General features: G+C 42.2%; 1 protein-coding gene across 2 annotated transcripts in view; it reads left to right on the top strand.

Annotated features, from left to right (window-relative positions):
- Positions 1 to 4,280: 4,280 nt before the first annotated feature.
- The window catches only part of LOC148034997 (vacuolar protein sorting-associated protein 9A-like), a 96,921-nt gene continuing 80,825 nt past the window's right edge, over positions 4,281 to 20,376 (top strand). Inside the window, exon 1 of one of the 2 annotated variants that reach the window (XM_087679911.1) lies at positions 4,281 to 4,616. In XM_087679911.1, coding sequence (XP_087536037.1) covers positions 4,537 to 4,616 — 80 coding nt within the window. In that variant the 5' untranslated portion in view covers positions 4,281 to 4,536. The remainder of the gene's footprint in view (positions 4,617 to 20,376) is intronic. The other variant, XM_087679909.1, reaches the window with a different exon arrangement.

Below are 20,376 nucleotides of genomic sequence, written 5' to 3'. Positions count from 1 at the left end.
CTTTAGCCCTTTGTATAGGCCTACTCCCCACCCAAGATTGGTCGGAATGCCTACACATATGGGTTTGAAACCCTAACACGGTCCTCCATAGTCTTCATTATCTCTCTCCTGCCACTCAAATGCCATCCTAAGTACACTGAATACTTAGTGCCCAGCAATATTTAAAGGAAGGGGAGATTTGCAAAGCAAGCTTCTTGAAAAATTTGGAGAAATCCAAACATCAGGCACTAGAAAGCATAGTATCTATTGATAGTTTGTTAACACAATCAACCCTTCTGCTATCAGCACGAAATCAAGGAGGGGATTTAGAAGATTTAGAGTAGCTTTTGGAGTAGATTCTTGAAGTTCTTGAAGACCTATAGAAGATTTTTCCAAGCATTCGGCTCCACAAGTATCTCTTGATACTACCACCTAGTGCTTCTTAGCACTTGTGCTTGTTAGGACACTTGTGGTCAACTCTTCTTCTACTTGAAATATGAGAATTTGGGAGTTGATTTGGTGATAATCCTGCAACTCCAACATGGGCAAGGACTCACCAATTGTTTGATTCAAAGGGGTTAGGTTTCACACCTAACAAACCCGCATCAAGCTCATCCTAATGAAGAAGGGTCTCTGGGCCATCACAAGTGGCAAAGAAAAGAACCCTTGTGAGGCATATCTTGCAGTCACTTGGCAAAAGTTTGATGATAAGGCTCAGGCCATAATCAAATTGGAGCTAGACGACATCTACATCCACCATGTGGATAACTATGTGACCTCACATGATACATGGAAGAGACTGGACACCTTGTTTGGTGCACAGTCTAAGTCATCAAAGTACGGTCTCTTGATTGAATTTTTCAGGCTTGACATGAAGTCCAACACACCACTTACCACACATCTAAATTACATGGAAGGACTTCTAACCTAGCTTGCAGGAATCAACATTAAATGTTTGTATTGGTGTTCCGCTTAAACGTTTGCCTCCTGAATATAATAATGTATCAACAACCTTAATCAATATGCCAAGCCCTAAGCTTGTTGATATCCAGGCATCACTATTAGAGGAGGAAAAGAAGCTAAAAACTAAGGAAGAACCAAGCACCTCTAGAGATGAACAAGTGTTATATATTGGCAATAGGTACAAAGGTAAGAAGGACCAACTTTTCTATGATTTTTGCAAAAGGACCGCACACACCGAGAAGTTTTGCCATGCTAGAAAGAGGTCCCAGAAGGCCTATCTTGCTGTAATGAAAGAAGAAGACCATGGAGCAAAGGACGAAGAAGAAGAAAAAGACCACTAGAAGAAGGACAAGCCTCATCAGTCCTTCTATGCCTACTCTGACAGATTGTTTTAGCCTTGTAATGTCTAAAGCCCAAATCCCTTTATCATAAGCTTGTAAACTCTTCATGTAGCCTTGTACTACAGCCTCTGTATACTTTGTGAGGTCCCTGTTATAGCCAGTGGATGTCCACAATGTTTGTGGTACCTATACTTAGCCTTTTCTATGATAGCCTTTGGAGTTTTGCCATGTTTATGGTGTGCCCACACTTTGCAAGTGTTGCTTTCACTAAAGGCTCTACATACTTTGTACTTCTAGTTGTGATTGAGATCCATGCTGCCTCTTTGTAAGAGCAGATGGGCTAAGGACATTTAGGCTACAGGAATCCCATAGGCATAGAGGAAAAGACTATCACCTACCGAGCTCTATTTAACATTGTACTTGCTTGTCATTTTCACATGATGTAATGTCATTGTCATTTTGTTCCTCATTATAGTGTACTTGATGATTGTCATTTGCTCTTGAGTCAAGTTTCTTGGTCTCTATCATGCTAGTGTCTTCATGTGTCTAGTCAAGTCTTTGAGCTGCCATAGCCATGCTCTAGATCCATGCATTCCAACATATGAGCATTCTATGATTTAGTAGCCTAGTTCTTATGGACATGATGATAATGGACATACTTATAAATACCCTTTTAGCTTTGATCATTAGCAAGTTCCTAACTCCCATGGTATCCTACATCCCAATCAGTTTGCACATCACGATCACCCAAATGTCATGCTGACTTCTTTTCAAGGTACAAATGATGACAAAGAGGGAAATGAGCAAGCTAGAGAACAAGTAGAGTATAATGAGCAACATGATTAGCAAGAAGATGAATAAGAAGAGGACAATAACCAAGAAGATGTACAAGCTGATGTCATATTAGTTGAAGAATCACATGAGGCACTCATAGATGTAGATGGTAATGCTGAAGGTTTTGGAGTCTTGGAGCAACTTCATGATGATCTTATTGAGCATCAGTTTATACTTAATCAAGGTTTACAACAACCATTAAATGCATTTGATAATGAGTATCTTGATCATGGTTACGATGATTGGTATGTATATCATGATGATGTAACACATAATGCGGGTATAAATGAAGATGAAGATAACATTGTTCTTCCTTATTATCCAGGAGATTATGGACTTGAATGGAAATACTTCCTTGTATCCATTTGATCTAGGTGTATTGGAGTATGTGGTTGATGGCCATTCTCTTCTCTTGGACAATCTTTATACTGAAACACCTTTTGGTCCAGGAGGTCAATGGATTGCTTAGGGACCTCATTTAGACTAATATTCATCTTGTGGGAAATTTCTTATCTTTGATAGGCTCTTTTGGCTAAAGACTGGTCATCTATGGCCCTATTTTAGTGCATGCAGATTGTTGACAGCTCGTTGTTTTATACTAGATTTTACTTTGAACTCCAGACAACAAAATCCAACCTACATGGACTAAAAGCACTTACCAAGAGCTCCGTTTTGATGTGTAGCGTGCCGCCTTGATCGGAGTTTTCTACAGAAAACTATATTAGAGTTACTATAATAGGGTCATGTAGTAGGCAGCTTGCTGTCATTATCTGCATGTGCCTTTCATGATGCTATGGTGCCCAAGTTCTCAGATCTATCAACCTACTTGGATGCTTACTTGGTCTACTTGATTTTCCATTATACTAGAGTAATACTTTGTTCTATTCCTATTTCATACATTGTCATAAATCCTAAATCTTATTTTTGAGGACAAAAACATTCGAGTAGGATAGAATGTAAGAGAGTGGGTAGGGGCATATAAAAATGACAAAGGACATATGTATAGGATCATATTTTTTTTCACAATAATACAACTTTGTCTTTCACCTCTCAAGCTCTTCCTATCCTTTCATGGTTGCCATCTATCTCTCTCCTTCTTTCCTATATTTCTCTCTCCTCATCTAGTCTTTCTCTCTCATTTGCACTTTTCTTCTCTATTTTGATAGTCTTCTCTCTCCTCTTTCTCTCTACTCTTAAGTCCCTTCATGACAATCACATTGAGAAAAAAAAGATTGTGCTCCTCTCCACCCACCTAAATTTCACAATTACTCGAGGAAAAAACGGCCCTCAAAGAAGTTGACTAAGTAGACAACCCATCTCATAATTTTAGGAGTCCTATCATGACTCTCAAACTCACCCAACCTCCTTTTCCTCTCAACCTATGGTTCCTGATTCTGTGATGAATATTCCAACTCTCGTGTGTACATAAAACAATGTGTGCATAATAAAAGGTGCTATCTTAAGTGTGCATTCATCTAAGTTTTACTGCATATAGCTACATTGGGCATCATGCCATGCTAGTGCTCAATGATGGTGCAATGAATGTATTTACCTAAACCATGGCATGAAAATAATTGAAAAAAATCAAGAGATGACCTTTGAATGTAGTGTATCCAACAAGTACAACGTGAAGTGCTCATGAACCCTTATTCCTTGTGACATGCAAGGATATCGAGAAGAAGGTATTCCTGCTTTAGGATGTCTAGCAGCTACAATCAAAATCTAGCTCCAATTTGTCCAAGAAAACACCAATCTCAACCAAGATAATCAAGTTCTCAAACACATCAAATCCAAAATAATGACAAAAACAATTCCCAATCTAAGCAAATACAAAAAAAATTGCTGGAAAGTAACAACTCAAATAGTCACATAAACAAACAAACATAAAAAATCTTACATATGAGATGCATTATTGGAGGTTTTCAGTTTGCATGAAAATGTGTGACAGTAATCAAATATAGGGCTAGTGTTGAACACACAACTAGGCCGTATAACCTAGGCAAGTTTGGCAGTGAGCCAGGCCTCAGCCTTGGGGAAAAGCAATTAACCATGAACTAAAGCACGTGCCCTACCGTGTGAAGATGGCCCCTAGGGCCTACACATTGCTCCGGGAGCCCAGTGAAATAACACATCGTGATTCTCGTGCCAATTGTTACCACTGCTTACAACATGAAAAGTAATCTAAGGAACACCACGACAGCAGAAAGGTCATGAGAGATGACGCAGGCGATCATCATCATTCCGGATCAGCCCAGGAAGGATTGGAAGGAAGGTTCTGCAGACTGCGTGGGATCAACAATAACGAGCCCACAATCGATATGGACGACCCAAGTAGCACGGGGAGGTGCTAATTCGGGTCCAAGCATCTGAAAGGGCCATTCAAGCGATCTCCCGAACTGGGGTCTCTCTGCAGCAGGCCATGGAGAATCCCAACTTCCAGGACTTCCTCGACAGAATGCGCGACCCTGCTGCAGCTGATCTGGTGCGCTCTGTGAGAAGGTAGCTGTGGCTCCTTTGGCCATTTTTTTGGTTTTTGGGCTCACGTTGAGATATGGGCAGATGTCACATTGCTGTCACTGCATCTCCACGATTTTATAGTGCTTCTTTTCCCTCAGGAGCTGCAAAATTAGTGGATGACTGTATGCACCATGGCCCCGTGTGATGTTCTTTCCTTGTATGTGCCCGTGCGCATATGCAGTTGTCTTGTTACGTGATCTCTCCTTCCTCTAGAGCTGCCAGGGTCTTACAGTACCAGTCACTGACCCATCAATCTGCCGCAAGAATTTCCCACTCAGCTGGCTGAGTCACCGTACAAAATAACATAGGAAATGAAGTGACTATTTCATACACGAATTTAGAAGAACTAAAAGCAGTGAGGGCACGGGAAATGAGAAGGTAGGAAGTGATAATAGATAATGACCAACGGACAGGTGTGCCCATAAATAGGCAAGAAACCCTAACATACTCTCAGGTGGCATTCCAGGCCAAAAAGATGGATGGGGCCGAAGAATAGGGACAAAAGACAATAAAACTAAAACTAACCTAAAAGAGGAGACCCAGAAGGAGCTCCTAATGTCCCTCATTGCTAAGTAGATAGATCACAACCAAGAGATGACCATAATCACTAACAGGAACACCGTGTAAAGAAATACTTGAACAAAGAAGATTAATTCAAAGTGTACAATTAGTAACACAATGAAAACAGAAGATGAACCTCAAACCTTTGTGTCTCAGCTTTGCTAGGGCAGAGATGAGTTGGAAGAGGACTCTTTGACAGCTCAGATAGTGTGTCTATTTTGTGATAAAAATGCTTGCACAGTAGTTGCCTTGCTATTCCAGCTTTGGGGGGCCGTGAGGGGTACTCCATGGTTGGAGATCTTGGTGACAAGTGGTTGCCATAGCCAATGTAGGTGGAGCCCTTGGAATTTGAGGCTCTGAAGGAGATTGCTATGTTGCCAGATTCCTAGTAAGTGGCTGATACAAGGACATAGTTAGAGATTGAGGAGTGGGGGGGAGTATCAACCTCCTCCTCAATGGAGCCATTGGAGTTTGTGGCTCTTGAGGAGATTGCTATGCTGCCAAATTTTCAGTCGGTGGCTGATACAGAGACATAGTTAGAGATTGAGGAGTGGGGTTAGTATTGGCCTTCTCCCCGGTGGATTCATTAGGCCCTCTGCGATGCAGGCATTGTGGGTATTCTTGAGGAGTGGAATTGGTAGGAAGGATCATGATGTTCTCGTCATGATTAGGCACATAATGGAGAAGTCTTACATGCCAAGTCGTGGTTGATGGCCCGTGCCATGGTGGGCAAGAAACCCACATCCATTGGAGAGACATTACAGTATGACCATTGGCATGGGGGTGTGGAACACGAACTAGAGGCTATTGAATGGAATAACACTTGCGAGTTAGTGCCTAGGCCCACTCTCTGTAAGGTAATTGAAGTGAAGTGGGTCTTTAAGGCCAAATATCACAATGATGGTACATTGGACAAACACAAGGTTTGCTTGGTGACCAAAGGATTTGCTCAAAATCCATGCATAGATTTTGGTGATACTTTTTGCTCCTATTGCACTTATGGACACCATTCGTACCGTGCTTGCCATTGCCAACCATAGGAGATGGTTGGTCTAATAGTTGGATGTGAAGTCAGCATTCTTTAACAAAGACCTGAAGGAGGAAATCTATGTGTAGCTGCCTCTTGGGTTTTCTAGCTTGGATGGTAGGGTGTATAGGCTGAAGAAGGCTCCCTATGGCCTTAAATAGGCTCCTTTGGCATGGAATGAAAAGATAGATACCTTTCTATGGAAGAGGTTGGGTTATTGGAGGTTGGATTTTGATCTGTATTTGAATGTCTACACCTTATCCGATATGCATGCGGTCTTGTTGCTATATGTGAATGACCTCATACTTACAGGATAACACGTAGTTATGGTGCAGTAGACAAAGGATGCCTTTAACTAGAAGTTTGAGATAATTGACATATGTCTTCTTCATTTCTCTCTAGGTCATGAGATATGGTAGACCGATAGGGGGATCTCTCTCTCTTTCAACCACGATATGTGTAGGAGCTCTTGACTGCCTTTGAGATAACTATGTGCCGTCCCATTTGTACTCATGTGGATCCTAATTCGAAGATTTCAGCCGATCAGATTCACCGTTGTTGGTGCTTCTAGCTACTGGCAGTTGATTGGGTCCTTGATTAGGTTACTTAACACTTACATTGATCTTTGTTTTATGGTAGGTCTGCTCTTAGGTTTTACACGTGAGTCCAGGAAAACTCATTGGCCGGCTGCTTGGAGGCTTTTTCAATTACTCAGGAGTACCCTCGACCTTGGGCATTTTCCATTTTGTAGGTTCATGTTACACCACCATGGTGTTGCGTGGATGGACATATTTCAATTCAGTTGGTGAAGTTGATCTTCAGAGATCAACAACTGGTTTTGGCTTCTTACTTGGTGGAGGTGCTATCTCTTGGAGTAGCAAGAAGAAACCTATAGTTGCCTTATCTTCTACAGAGGTTGAGTACAACATGGCATCATCTACCATGTGAGACTATGTGTCTTTAGAGGTTATTGAGAGAGCTTGGCTATCCTTAGAGCCATGGTACTCCTATCCTATGCAACTATGAGAATTGCATAGCCATTGCATGGAACTTGGTGTTTTGCACACGGATGAAGCACATAGAGAGAGAGATCCACTAACATTTCATTTGAGAGAAGATCTTGCATGGTATTGTCACTACAGAGCACTGCAAGATGGAAGACAACTTAACGGATCTATTCACGGAAGCTCTTCCTTAGGCGGTTCTATGTCAGTCAGCACTCTAGATCCCTAAGCCTCATGCCCTCTCTAGGATCTGAGAGAGGGTGTTAGAGGTCACCTCTTGGACGGGCGGGCAGGCTAGGCAGGCACATTGGGCAGGTGGACAGACAGCTGTAGTCGGCCAGGCAGGTGTGGGCAGTACAGCTGGTGCAAGCAGGAGTGCAGGCATCAGGCAGGCAGACTTGGGCAGTCGACAAGGTCCAGTTGGTGCCATGTGGCAGATCAGCCAATTGCAGCCTGTTGGCCAGTTTGATTGGCTGGCCTGATTTTTCTCTCCTCCTTTCAGCCTATTTATAGGTGCTGTCCAAGCTGTGGTCATCATTATCTTGTACTTGAGAGTTGAGGTCTACAGGCTGAGTGCACACACTCACAGCAGCCCTTGTATCTTTCCTCCTCTGATCTATTCAGTATTCTGCTTTCTTTATCTTTGTGTTCTCTCTCTCTCTCTCTTTGAGGGTTCAGTTTTGTGTTCAGCTGTTCATCCGCTTTTGCAATGCTGCATTATGACAAAAGCATCCCTAAAACTTTGCTATTGTATTCTTCTTCCAAGTTTGTATGATGCACTTTGTGCCACATTGTCATGGCATCAACGCTCTTCATGAATGCGATCTATGCTTGGCTCCACTAATAGGATCAAACTTCAAAGTTATTGCATATCCATCTTTTTTATACCCTTTTCTTTTGCATAGGCCTTATATTATCATTGGGATAGGATTTAGAGGAATATGACATTTAGGATATGGTGTAGACCCTAGCATTGGCATGAGCTCAGTTGGCAATGCTTTTCTTAAATTCTACTCTCATGTTCCCATATATGGTTGCATCCATACCTGCCTGCATACCTCCCTGCATGAGAACTAGTGTCATAGTTCCCATACATCCATATGCCTCTAGGAGGAAAACCTCTAGTCATGGTTCAAACCTGAAAACTCCACCAAAATAGCTTTTATGATAAGATTGTTGCAAATTGGGAAATTGCCCAAAGGACTCAATTGAAAAGGAGGCTGGTTTCTTGAGGGTTTTGCTTTTAACTTGCTTTTCTCCATTGCTTCTTGGTGATAGCTTGGAAAGTTTCAGCAAATTGGCCATCCTTGGCTAACTCCATAATACTTCCATTGCATTTGCATTTGTGCTTGATACAAAGCATCATTATCTTTATTGGGTGGTGCTTCCAAAGACTTTGTGCCATGAAGTCACCTTGTTTGGGAAGTTGGTGATGTTCCTTGCACTGGAACCAAAAGAAACTAGCCTTCAATATATCAAAGGGCAGTAAAACACAACTTTCACATGTATAATTTGAAGATTGTTGTAAACAAAAAAAGCAAGAGAACACAAGAGAGCTAGATTGCTCGTACAAAGAGACATGAGCACCAATTGGCCCCAAGCCCTAGCACCCTTGTAATGTTATTTTACTTTGTTTTTGAATTTTGAAAGATGCGCATCTCAACAATATAGTTGTCCAAGATTGTGAGAGTATGAGCACTTTGAACTGGTCAAGAATCCGAGATCTTGGGATGAAGAGAATCACCCTTGTGCAAGAAATTCAAACTGATTTACAATCTCTCTCTTCCAAGACTTGAATTCATAGGACCATAAAAATGTAGCCTCATGCCCAAATCTCTGGCCATGGAATTTAGTAGGAACTCTTCAGGCCCAGTTCAGCCATGGAAAACTTAGCTAAAAGCTCTTCCAAAAAGCTTACTCAACCTCGCATTTCCCATTTCCCACCTTAAAGTTTTTGAGAGTCATGTTTACATGCACACCCTTGTTGATCACATAGGAAAGCTCGAGCCTCGAGCTAATCTCTTGATCTTTGTAGGTTACTCCAAGGCAAAAGCATATTGCTTGTTTGATCCTAGGATAAACAAGGTATTATCTGGGGAGATGTAGTTTTAGATGGGAGGGATATCATGTAAGCCACTACGTTGGTCTCAGAGCCAATTCCTCAACCTTCATTGCTTGAGATAGTGCCATCCGAGTTGGGTCTACTACCCGCTCTTGATCCACGTACAAAGGCTTCCAATCCCAAGCCTCCTCCTAGGGACTTGTTACCTTGTTGATCCTAGCATATTGGGGATCCTTTCATCGAATTCCATTTTGGAGGGCTTGAGAATATCTGTCGAGCTTGCACCTACCGCCTCATTTGCACGTCTTTACGATAAATTACATAGCGTACATTTTGTTGAAGAATTGGCAGGAAGCTCTGTAGCATCCCTAGTGGCGAGAGGCTAGGGAAAAGAAGCTTGAGAGCATTGATCAGAATGGAATCTAGACCTTGGTGGATCATCTAGGTCATAAAAAGGTCATTGGGACTAAGTGGATCTTTAGGACTAAATTGAAAGTTGATGGAACATGGACAAGTACAAGGCTCGCCTTGTGGTGCTAGGGTTTGGACAAAAGCACGGCGTTGATTATAAAGATGTCTTTGCTCCAATTGCGGGATTGACATCATTCGGCCTGTTAGTTGTACTAGTCGTGTACCACGGTTGGTCACTTTATCAAATAGGTGCCAAAAGTGCCTTCTTGAATGACTATTTGCATATGGAAGTCTATGTGGAGCAGCCACTTGGGTTTTCTGTTCAGACCATAAGGATAAGCTCTTTCGCTTTGCAGAAAGCTCTTTATGGGCTGAAGCAAGCATCATGTTTATGGTTACATAGGATGGATGAGTTCCTTAGAACTCTTGGTTACCACTCTTTCCCATATGACCCAAATTTATACGTCAAAACTACTTTAGAGGGGTCAACTATATTCTTTCATTTGTCGATGACTTATTCATTATAGGTTCAGATTTTGCGACTATTGCAAATATGAAGGCCCACCTTTGTATCACATTCAATGTGATTGGCCTTGGTCAGCTGTCTTACTTTTTGGGCATGGAGGTAGTTCAATATGGATATGAGATCTTTGTATATTAGCAAAAATATGCCCTTTTGCTAGTTGAGGAGTTTTGTACTGATCAGTCATGGCATGTGACCACACCTCTTGATCCCACTATGAAACTATCTCTAAGGATCCCCAAGGTCAGCCCTTTGATGAGCACAATTATAGGACTATGATAGGGAAACTTCTTTGGTTGATTCATATTTGATTCATACTCGACTAGATTTAGCTTACTCAGTATCTTTGCTCAGTCAGTATTTCAATGCACCTAAAATGTCACATTGGATTGCATGGATGCAGCCTGCACAGGTGTTGAGATATGTTTGGTGTACCTATTTTTATGGACTGTTATATGGTCATGGTTTGATTTTGTAGAGCTGCACTAATTCCAATTAGGCAAGTGATTAAGACACCCGACGTTTCCATGGTGGTTATATCTTTCCCTTGGGTACGATTCCCATTGTATGGTCTAGCCATAAATAGGAGACAATGGGTGCCTCTACTTTGGAGGAAGAATATGGGGGGCTTTACGAAGGCACCATCGAGGCCGTCTACTTGAGGAGCTTATTGATGACACTTCAGTTTCCATGTGACCAAACTGATCAATTGCTTGGTTCTTTAGTACTTGTTACCTAGGATCAGCATGGATGCTCCCTTTCTTTCTACTTTAGCCTGATGGGGAGAGGGTTTCCCTATAGCTTTTCCTTCCATTGTCGAGTGGTGAGAGGGGAGTCTTTCTTCTCTTGGTGTTTACAGGGCTTTGATTGCATTTAGCTTGATTGTTTTGTGGTGTGTTGGATTTGACTATCCCTTTCCTTTTCCCCTTGGGGCATAGATGCTTGATAGGATGAAAACACGTAAGACAAAAAAAACAAAAAAAAGAAGTTCAAAGTGGTTCCATCCATCCTTGTGGGTTGTGGTAGGCCATTGGGCAGCCAGCGAGCACCCTTTGTTCAATGCCTTGGCCTCTTTGGGTTGACCTTTTGAACTCCCTTGGTAAGATAACCATCACCTCTATAGTCTTGGTAGATCATTGGACAGTCAATGAGCACCCTTTGCCCGATGCCTTGGTTGCTTTGGAGTGGGATCCCTTGGGATGATTATGGGCTTGAGCTATGCTTTTTGTAGTCCCTTCCTAGTTCTAGTTTTGGGCTTGAGAGGGAGTGTTGAGATAAAAATGCATTGTAAACAGATAAAGTTCTTATTACAGCCCCAAAACTCAATTATTACCAAACTTTCATTAATAAGAAATACTTCCTAGAGAGAGTTTGTGTTCCGTAAGCCAAACCCTAATTTGGAAGAATCCACTCATCTATAAATAGACAAGCTGCCCACCACTCAGCCATCCTTGTTTTGTAAATTGTTGCGGCACTCTCTTTACTGTCCATACCTCATCTTTTGGAGGATATCTCAGTTCGAGCTGTTGTTCGATGTCTATAGCCAACTGCCTGCATCCAGCCCTCCACTTGCTGTGTATAGCTGCTGGTGGCAGTTTTCCAGCCTATTGCCATTTGCTGTGTTTGCTGTCGTACGACCACTTCTAGCTTGCATTTTCAGCTTCCAGCCAGTCGCCAGTCTGCCACGTCATCCTAGAGTGTGTGTTTGCTATCCAATTGCTGTCATCCGCTTGCCATGCCATCAGATTCAGCTATGTTTACAGTTTTTGCTGTTGTTTACTTCATCCAATCTATTTTTAGCCTGCTGCTATCTCTTTTGAGCTGTCCCAATCATGTGTGGCATTGATCCAGACTCTCCAGATTTGTGTTATTTGCCGCCATACACATGGGAGGCTGTTTGCTCCATTTCAGGATTTGTAGAGAGGATGACACACTCTCTAGCTCACACTCTATGCCTTGGTCCTAGAGACAGGAGCTTGAGGTTTTGCATCCACCCTGCATAGTGTGTTCCCTACATGAGCATTGTATTTATTCATTATTCTTCGTTCATCTTCAGTGTTCAAGGTCTCCGAATTACCCTAAGTCTATTGAGTTCTTTTATTAGTCTGTATTTTATCGTACAATTGTGTTTGTTATCATAGATGAGTATTTGCGGCGAAACCATGCGCTTCTGGGACCTCCGCGCACCTTCTAAAAAACCAATAAAAACAATTGTAATGACTATCCTACTTACCTAAAGTTTACAGGTAGGGTCAAAAGGAATATTAACGTTCGGCCATTTATCAAGTGCTGAAAGTCTAGAGACTGATTTTCAATTTGGAAGTTGTGCCACTTGACAATTTGTGAGGGCACCTGCCCATCGAAGCTGGTCGAGGCTGTTGGGGGCTGGCTGGGAGGTTGGGACAGCCATTTTGAGGCTGGTGGAGGAGGAGAGAGGCTGTCCAAGCTGTAGGCGCCTGCTGTAGAAGTGATTTGCCTCCACTAGGGAGGCAACTAGCAGTAGGTGACTGCCCTAGAAGGCCCCAGGACTGCAGGCGACAACATCGATAGGTTGTAGGGCAGCAAGCCATTTGCTGAGAGGCTGAAAACAGCAGGCGACAACACTTTGGGCAGTAGGCACCAGATGGCTGCTGTTCAGGGCAGGTCTTGGCAAACAGATTCGACAATTTCCTTTCTCTTCAGCCATTTCCCACCTTTCCCAATATTCCCTCATCCATTCTCAGATTTTCACAGCCATTGAAGGTAGACAATAGAGACATTTGCCGTCAAAATCCTAATTTACAGCAGAAAGGGTTTCTCATCCACCTCAAAGGCTGTGTCCACTAATTGAAGACTTGGCGATCAGGGTGGCAGTTGTGAATGAAGAATTTGCAGCTAATTTGAAGAGTTTTACCATCCCCATTTGATTGGATTCGCATGCAAGTGCTTGAAGACCAACTTGTGCCCAATTGTAGCATAATCAAAGGGCAAATTGATTGTAGTTGTTGTTGGTCATTTGCGACAGCCCATTGTATTGAATTTGAAGAGTAATCAGCCTATATCTTTGTGAACAGACTTTACAATTTAAAGAAATATTGCAAGGGGTGCTAGTTGTTGGGCCAATCGAGTGTCAGTTGTCCAAGATTAATCGGGTAAAGTGTTATTTTTAGATTTGTGAATTCGTTGCTTGCTGTAATAAAAGTTAAATCAGGTCTATTACCACCCTTGTCCAAGGAAGGAAGGTTGGTTTTAGGTGGGGGGAGGTAAGAAAGAAAAAGTTGTATTAATGTCTACACAAGGCCAAATAAATAAATAAATAAGTGCACATATGAACAAGGTAATAGGCAGTATCCCTCCTTCATGAATGCATTTCCCATGTTATGTCTTGGCTAATATTTGTAACTTGAAGATGGTGGAATCTGGCCTATTATACCCTGATTATGATCAACAACTGTTTTATTCATATAATTTGTACTCTTCAATATTATATAGGCAATTTGGGCATTGGCCCTTGAACTATGCTTTGTTGAAACACACACACACACACACACACACACGCACATACACACACACACACACAGAGGCTTCTCCTATCAATGTAGCCCTATGTTATTTGTGGCCTCATGGCTTTCTGCATTGTCTTTGAGTCTACTTAGTTGCCCAGAAGGCCCTTTGTAAATATTTCTGGTCACTAACAATCCTTCGCGAGAGAGAGAGAGAGAGAGAGAGAGAGAGAGAGAGAGAGAGAGGATGGCTTCATACAACCTCTTCTAAATGTGAAGTGTTCATTTGGTAAATCTTGGTGGGTAGTCTCCAACTTGCTTGACATACTTGTTTCTAGATGTGTTTGAAATCTGAATTGGACATTTGCAAACGTTGGTAAACTTGGAGTATGATGTGGGGATTTCAGACTTGGATGATTGTGGGGTCGTGCTGTTAGGTGCTTTAAGTTTGAGGCTTAAAACTCGACACGTGTTTTCTATTGTTTGATATTGTTTTGGAGATGCATGTTAGTTTAGTGCTGAAATTTTAATGTTATTTTGTTTTCTTAGAATTTGTTGAACTATGTTAAAAAATTAGGGTCATGTATGATTCAGCTCCAAGATCACACTTGAATCATACTTTCAAACATTTTCGTGTTTGACGTATGAAGAAACTATGCTTCTTGTTGCCCTCTCGACATGCAACATTTCAATGGCTCTTGCTTCTTTTGTAGTACAGCTGAGGAGACCTCTTATCATAAGTTTTTGGCATGCTTGATCATATCAAGCATATGGACTCTACTATCTTGAGTTTGATGTTTGGTTACCAGAGGCTTCATGCATCAGAGGGACCTTGTTTTTTGCAACACGAAATTGGTAGGATTTGTGCAGCCACATTTGCTAGTAGTCTTCCACTTTTTGTATTTTTGGGCTGTTGGCATAATTGGACTATTCAGAATGCTTTATTTTTGATTCCCATTCTAGAATGCATAGTCTTATCAGCTGTCACTAGATTTCCTTTAGTGGCAATTGAGAACCATTGAATATAGGGGTCTTCTTATTAGAGTTGATATGGCAACCTAGCACAATACTGGCTTGTTAATTGCCGTGTTTGAAATTCAATAGTCATGTTGCTCTTGTACTTTCTATACTTTGTAAATAATACAATTACCCAGTACATGTGAGGGAGAAATGAAATGACATATTGACATTTGCAAGAGACCAAAATGACCTATGAGACCATGAGTTACAATAATTTGTATGATGATACAATTGTTTGAAAAGAATAGTAAATGTAAGGTAAGTGAATAGTAGAAGAAAGCTAAAAACTATATGTAGAAAAGAGAGAGCTCTAGTTGTACCTGCCTATGAATGTGTTTTGACATTTGTGTTGGGGTCTAGAATGTTTGGGTTGGCCAAGTTGGGTTGCTCGATCAATCAATACCCGTGTGTGTGTGTGTGTCGAGAGAGAGAGAGAGAGAGAGAGAGAGAGAGAGAGAGAGAGAGAGAGAGAGATTAGTGTCATCATGTATCTTGTAATCAAGTCATCTTGTATTTTTTCGTAATTAATACAATTACCTTTTACGAAAAGAGAGAGAGAGAGAGAGAGAGAGAGAGAGAGAGAGAGAGAGAGTGTGTGTGTGTGTGTGTGTGTATTAATGTCTCTAAATGGCCAATGTGGCGTGTGAGACCAAAGCAATACATATAATGATGTTGTGTTTTTCATCTAGAATGAGAAAAGATGAAAAACATGCCTATAAGACTGAAAAGTGAAATAGTGTCCTATAAAAAGAAAACATGTCAAGTGATCTAAAATTAAAAGTAGAAAAAAGAAAATCTCCATCAATGAGATGTCTGTCCTCTAGCGAGATGTATCTTTGCATGGCTAAGGTGTCTCGGCATCTGTCTCCTATGGCGCTCAATGATGGATCTAATTTGCCTGTGGTGTGGATGTCTAGGTGGATTTGGGTGCCTAGACTGGCTGAATGCCATTTTTCTATCCAAAGGGACACTTACGGAAGATGAGGTCCAATGATGATGTACTCTTGTAGGCTGTGTGACAATAGTAGTGGTATTTGCCATACTCTTGTCGTGTAGCAGTGGAAAAGTTAGTGACCGGTCTCTGTCTATGTGAGCTGAGAGATGTGGGGGCCTCCTACTCTGGTAGAATAGATGCTCTATGCCTTTGTAGCTACAAGAGGAAGAAACCCAAGCATCTCTGATCCTCAAATTGCATGATTCATCTGAAGGGTCCAAAACCCTCTCGAAACAGATAGTGGTATCTGCCTCGTATATCATAATATACGGTGCATCGGCGGATGTAGTGTTCCTTTGTCTTTGGCTCTTTGTTGCATAGTGGGCATATATTTTTCTTTGCTTGTATGCCCTCCCATTTACTTGTTTCAATCCTCAGGTGGTGGGATGATATGTCGATTTGACCATTAACTGTGCGCAATCCATGAGGTAGTTGTGTATCCATGTAACTGGGTCAGGTGATGAAACCATCCTCAGATACTTGAAGGAAGTGGGTTTAGTAGTGTGCCACCGTTGTGCCATGGGGGGAGGGGGTTTAGATCCAAGTCTTCTCCGTATCTAACCTTAGTATGTTTGCTCTGATCACATGGTTTAGCTCTGATCAGCTTAGGTTAAGTGTAGGATAGTCGAGGTAGTCTATCAGTTTGCAGCCCGCATAAACTCATCCATGTACTCATTTGAGCATACCAACAATGTCTGTCACCATCTACTGTTAGCTGTCTGGAAGAGGCTAGGGCTAGCCGTGTGTATCTAGATATCTAGGGGGAGCTCCCATAATCTATGTATGAAAGTCACTGCTTGGATCAAGGCCTCAACCACCATGAGTGATGCTCCCAACTCAACTTTGATAATCTCATGTGGGGTCGAGCTCTTCGCTCGTATCATATGTGAGATCATCATGACCAGTGGTCTTTCAAGTTTCCATATGTTCCCACCTGTCATAGTATTCCTTCTCTAGTTCATCCTGGCCTCCCAAAGCCGGTCTCCTTGTGTGGAAGAGACTCCAACCCCAAATAGCTGCCCCATATAGGAGTGTGGGTGTAACTAGGGTGCCAAAAAGCCATAGTTTGGTGCATGGTTCATGAAACTGTATGTGAGTACATTGCCTTTCCGATGCACCTAAGACTACATATGCTTTTGCCAAATGAGCCTTTGATGTCTCTCTCCAAGAGAATTGTGGTCCCTTCAATGTGACCCCCAAATAAACATCTTGCCTGACCATCTCCACTGGCTCTCTATCAAATTAAACTGGTGCTCAGCTCTCGTTACCTAAGCAGCTGAAGTGTTAAATACCATAACTTTAGTTTTCCCAAGGTTCACCTTAAGGTCTCTATCCCTGCAAAAAGCTGATAATGCATCCAAGTGTCTATTTAGTCCCTCAAGTGAGTCAGATATAATTACAATATAGTTTGCATAAAGTAGTGATTGCATCAGCACTCTAGCTAGGCTGGCTCCCCCCACCAGTTCTGTCCACATATTCTGAAATTTCATCTATGTACAGCCCAAATAGTGTCCGTGAAAGTGGACAGCCTTGTTTCACCCCAACGGTGCCATTGATTGTATGTGAGATGCCCTCAGGTGTTCGTACTCTGCGTGTCATTGTTTCATATAAGGCATAGATACTCCACTGTATCTCTGTGGGCATATCAATGTCTTGCATTTTTCTTATGAGTCTAGCACGTGGCATTGTGTGTCAAAGGCCTTGCGAAAGTCCACAAAACAGCAATAGTTGAGACAGTCTATTAGGGTTTGAAAATAGAGCTTGTAATAAGCATTAAGCTTGGTTATGGCGAATGTGCAGGAGTCAAATGGTATTGATATGGCCTTTGTTGACCAGCATATAGGGAATGGGGATGATAAAGATTTGGTTGAATTGGATGGTGACTCGTCAGCTGAAGATTCTGGGCAGTTGATGGATGGGGATGAGATGGGTAAATGTCGTAAAATATCGGTTGATGAATTGGCCTTGTGTGCCCAAAATTTGCCTCAGCAAAATGTTCATGCTTCATGCTCTCAGCCTGATGGGCCTCTTCAGTATATGCTGGCCACTGCCAATAATCTAATGTTGGATTATGCTCATGCCAATGAGGGTAAAGTGAGTTTTTTATCGGAAGGGGAACATGTGGTCACTATTATGGGTACAGATTCTGGTTTTACAGCAGATTACTGCTTTCCATGAGAGGGCAGCCATCTTTTACTTTATGGGAAGGACCCCTTTGATCACTAGAGTTCGTGCGTGGTTACAGTCTATGCTTATCAGTGTTGAGATGGGTCAAGATGATGCTTCAGGGCAAGTGTAGGCCCCTCTCATTGAAGAGATTTATGATGGACCGAAGGGGTTTTTTGAAGTCCTTTTTCGTTCCCCGGAAGTGCGTGCTTTTATTATGCAACGTATCCCTTTGTTTATGGATGGTGAGTTAGTACATATGGTCCCTTGGAGGCCTATGGCGGAGTTTCAGGAGGTACTTAGACAAGCGTGCCCAATTCGGGTTAAGGTGGTTGATTTTCCTGCACATCTTTGGAGACTTCTTCCTTTGGTATTGAGAACTCTTGGTGAGGTGTTGGTGGAGCCTCGGTTGGCCTCCCGCAATAGGAGTAGGGCCTGCATGCTTTGGGATACAGAGAAACCTTAACTATTCGGTTTGAGGTTTCGGGATTGCAAATGTTGGTTTACGAGCTGAAATGGGGTACATTTGCTGGACACTGTTTCAGATGTGGCCAATTGGGCCATTTCATTTTTGAATGTGATAGACGCCTTGCATTTTGTAGCGTTCAATGGTTCTTGACGTGGATATGCATGAGCATTGTAGGGCAAGGTTAGGCACGGAGATCGAGGTAGACAGTCATTACGCGCAGTGAGACAGAGAGTGCGAGAGAGCAGAGTAGAGAGTGAACACGTTTTTCGGTACAATGACGAGTGTACCACTTTAGGTTTTTAGATAGATGTATGTATGAAAGTACAATGTGCTAAGGGTGTGTTCACACCCGTGCACATATAAAAGGCACAATGGCCCTTTATTCCCAACAACCTCCCATCTAAAGGCAATGTGCCTTAAGAGGAGAAAAGAATCAACTAAGTCTAGGTATGTACAAAGCTGAAATAAATATATCTATCCAACTCCCATCATCTATCGGCAATGAGCAAACTGCTCTGTTGGAAGACCCTTCGTGAGAAGGTCTGCAGGATTATCATTTGTATGCACTTTGACAAGCTCAATGCTCTTGCTGTCAAGTACATCTCTAATGAAGTGGTACTTCACCTGTATGTGCTTTGTCTTTGTATGAAAGACAGGGTTTCGTGCTAGCATGATAGCACTCTGAGTATCACAATGGAGAACAGGTAACTCTGTGATGCCAAGCTCTCCTACTAGACGTGAAAGCCATAAAGCCTCCTTGCATGCCTCAGTGGCAGCTACATACTTTGCCTCTGTAGTAGACAATGCAACACACTTTTGTAGCCTGGAGATCCAAGAGACTGCTCCTCCTGTGAAAGTAAACACATACCCAGAAGTGAACTTCCTGCAGTCCGCATGACCAGCATAGTCTGCATCCATAAAGCCAACAACAGATGCCTTCTGCTCACAACTCCTCCGTGCCTTTGAGGTATCTCCTAATATCTTTCACTGCATCCCAATGCTTTTTGCCAGGGGTTGCCATGTATCTTCTAACCACTCCCACTGCAAAAGCAATGTCAGGACGTGTAGCAACCATAGCATACATCAAACTGCCAATAGCTGAAGCATATGGTATCTTGGCCATTTCAGCCTTCTCATAATCAAATGTAGGGCTGTCCTCTGCATTGAGTTTCACATATGGAGGCAATGGAACCCCAATTGTTTTCTCCCCCTCCATATTGAAACGTTGCAAAACTTTGGAGATATACTCCTGCTGAGGCCTTTAGATCTATCTCTGAGTATTAGCATGCCAAGAATGTGATTTGCATCACTCAGATCCTTCATGTCAAAGCTGCCATGAAGACTTTGCTTCAGTGAATCCAAGGCATGAGTATCCTTGCAAACGATCAGCACGTCATCTACGTATAAAACCAAGATAATTAGGCTGCCATTTGCTGCCTTCTTGGTGTACAAGCAGTGATCCGCTTGACTTCTATGAAAGCCTTGGGATTGCATGAATGTATCAAACTTATGATACCATTCTCTTGCTGCTTGTTTCAACCCATACAAACTCCTTTTGAGTTTACATACCATTTTTTCTTTCCCTTGTTCAACAAACCCTTCAAGCTGCTGCATATATATGTCTTCATGCAGATCACCATGTAAAAACGCAGTCTTTACATCCATCTATATGAGCTCCATATCCTCAACTGCAACCAAACCCAAAATGGTTCTCAATGTAGTCATCTTGACTACAGGAGAGAAAATCTCATCAAAGTCAATTCCATGCTCCTGCTTGTACCCCTTTGCAACCAATCTTGCTTTGTACTTGGGTGAGGAACCAGAAGTGACCTTCATCTTGTAAACCCATTTGCATGGAAGGGTTTTCTGCCCTTTAGGCAACTGCACCAAGTCCTAAGTGCCATTTTTGATGGCATGGCTTTATACCATTTCTTGTTGTCCTGTCTATCCATTGCTTCCTTGAAGCAAGACGGTTCACCACAGTCTGTCAACATGACATACTCAACCACATTAATTGCACCAG

Source organism: Lygodium microphyllum, chromosome 6, assembly GCF_053477565.2.
Source record: "Lygodium microphyllum isolate KBCC chromosome 6, Lygodium_microphyllum_v1.1.10, whole genome shotgun sequence".
Classification (NCBI taxonomy): Eukaryota; Viridiplantae; Streptophyta; class Polypodiopsida; order Schizaeales; family Lygodiaceae; genus Lygodium; species Lygodium microphyllum.
Note: the sequence above shows the minus strand (reverse complement) of the source record. Positions and strands in the feature narration are given on the sequence as shown.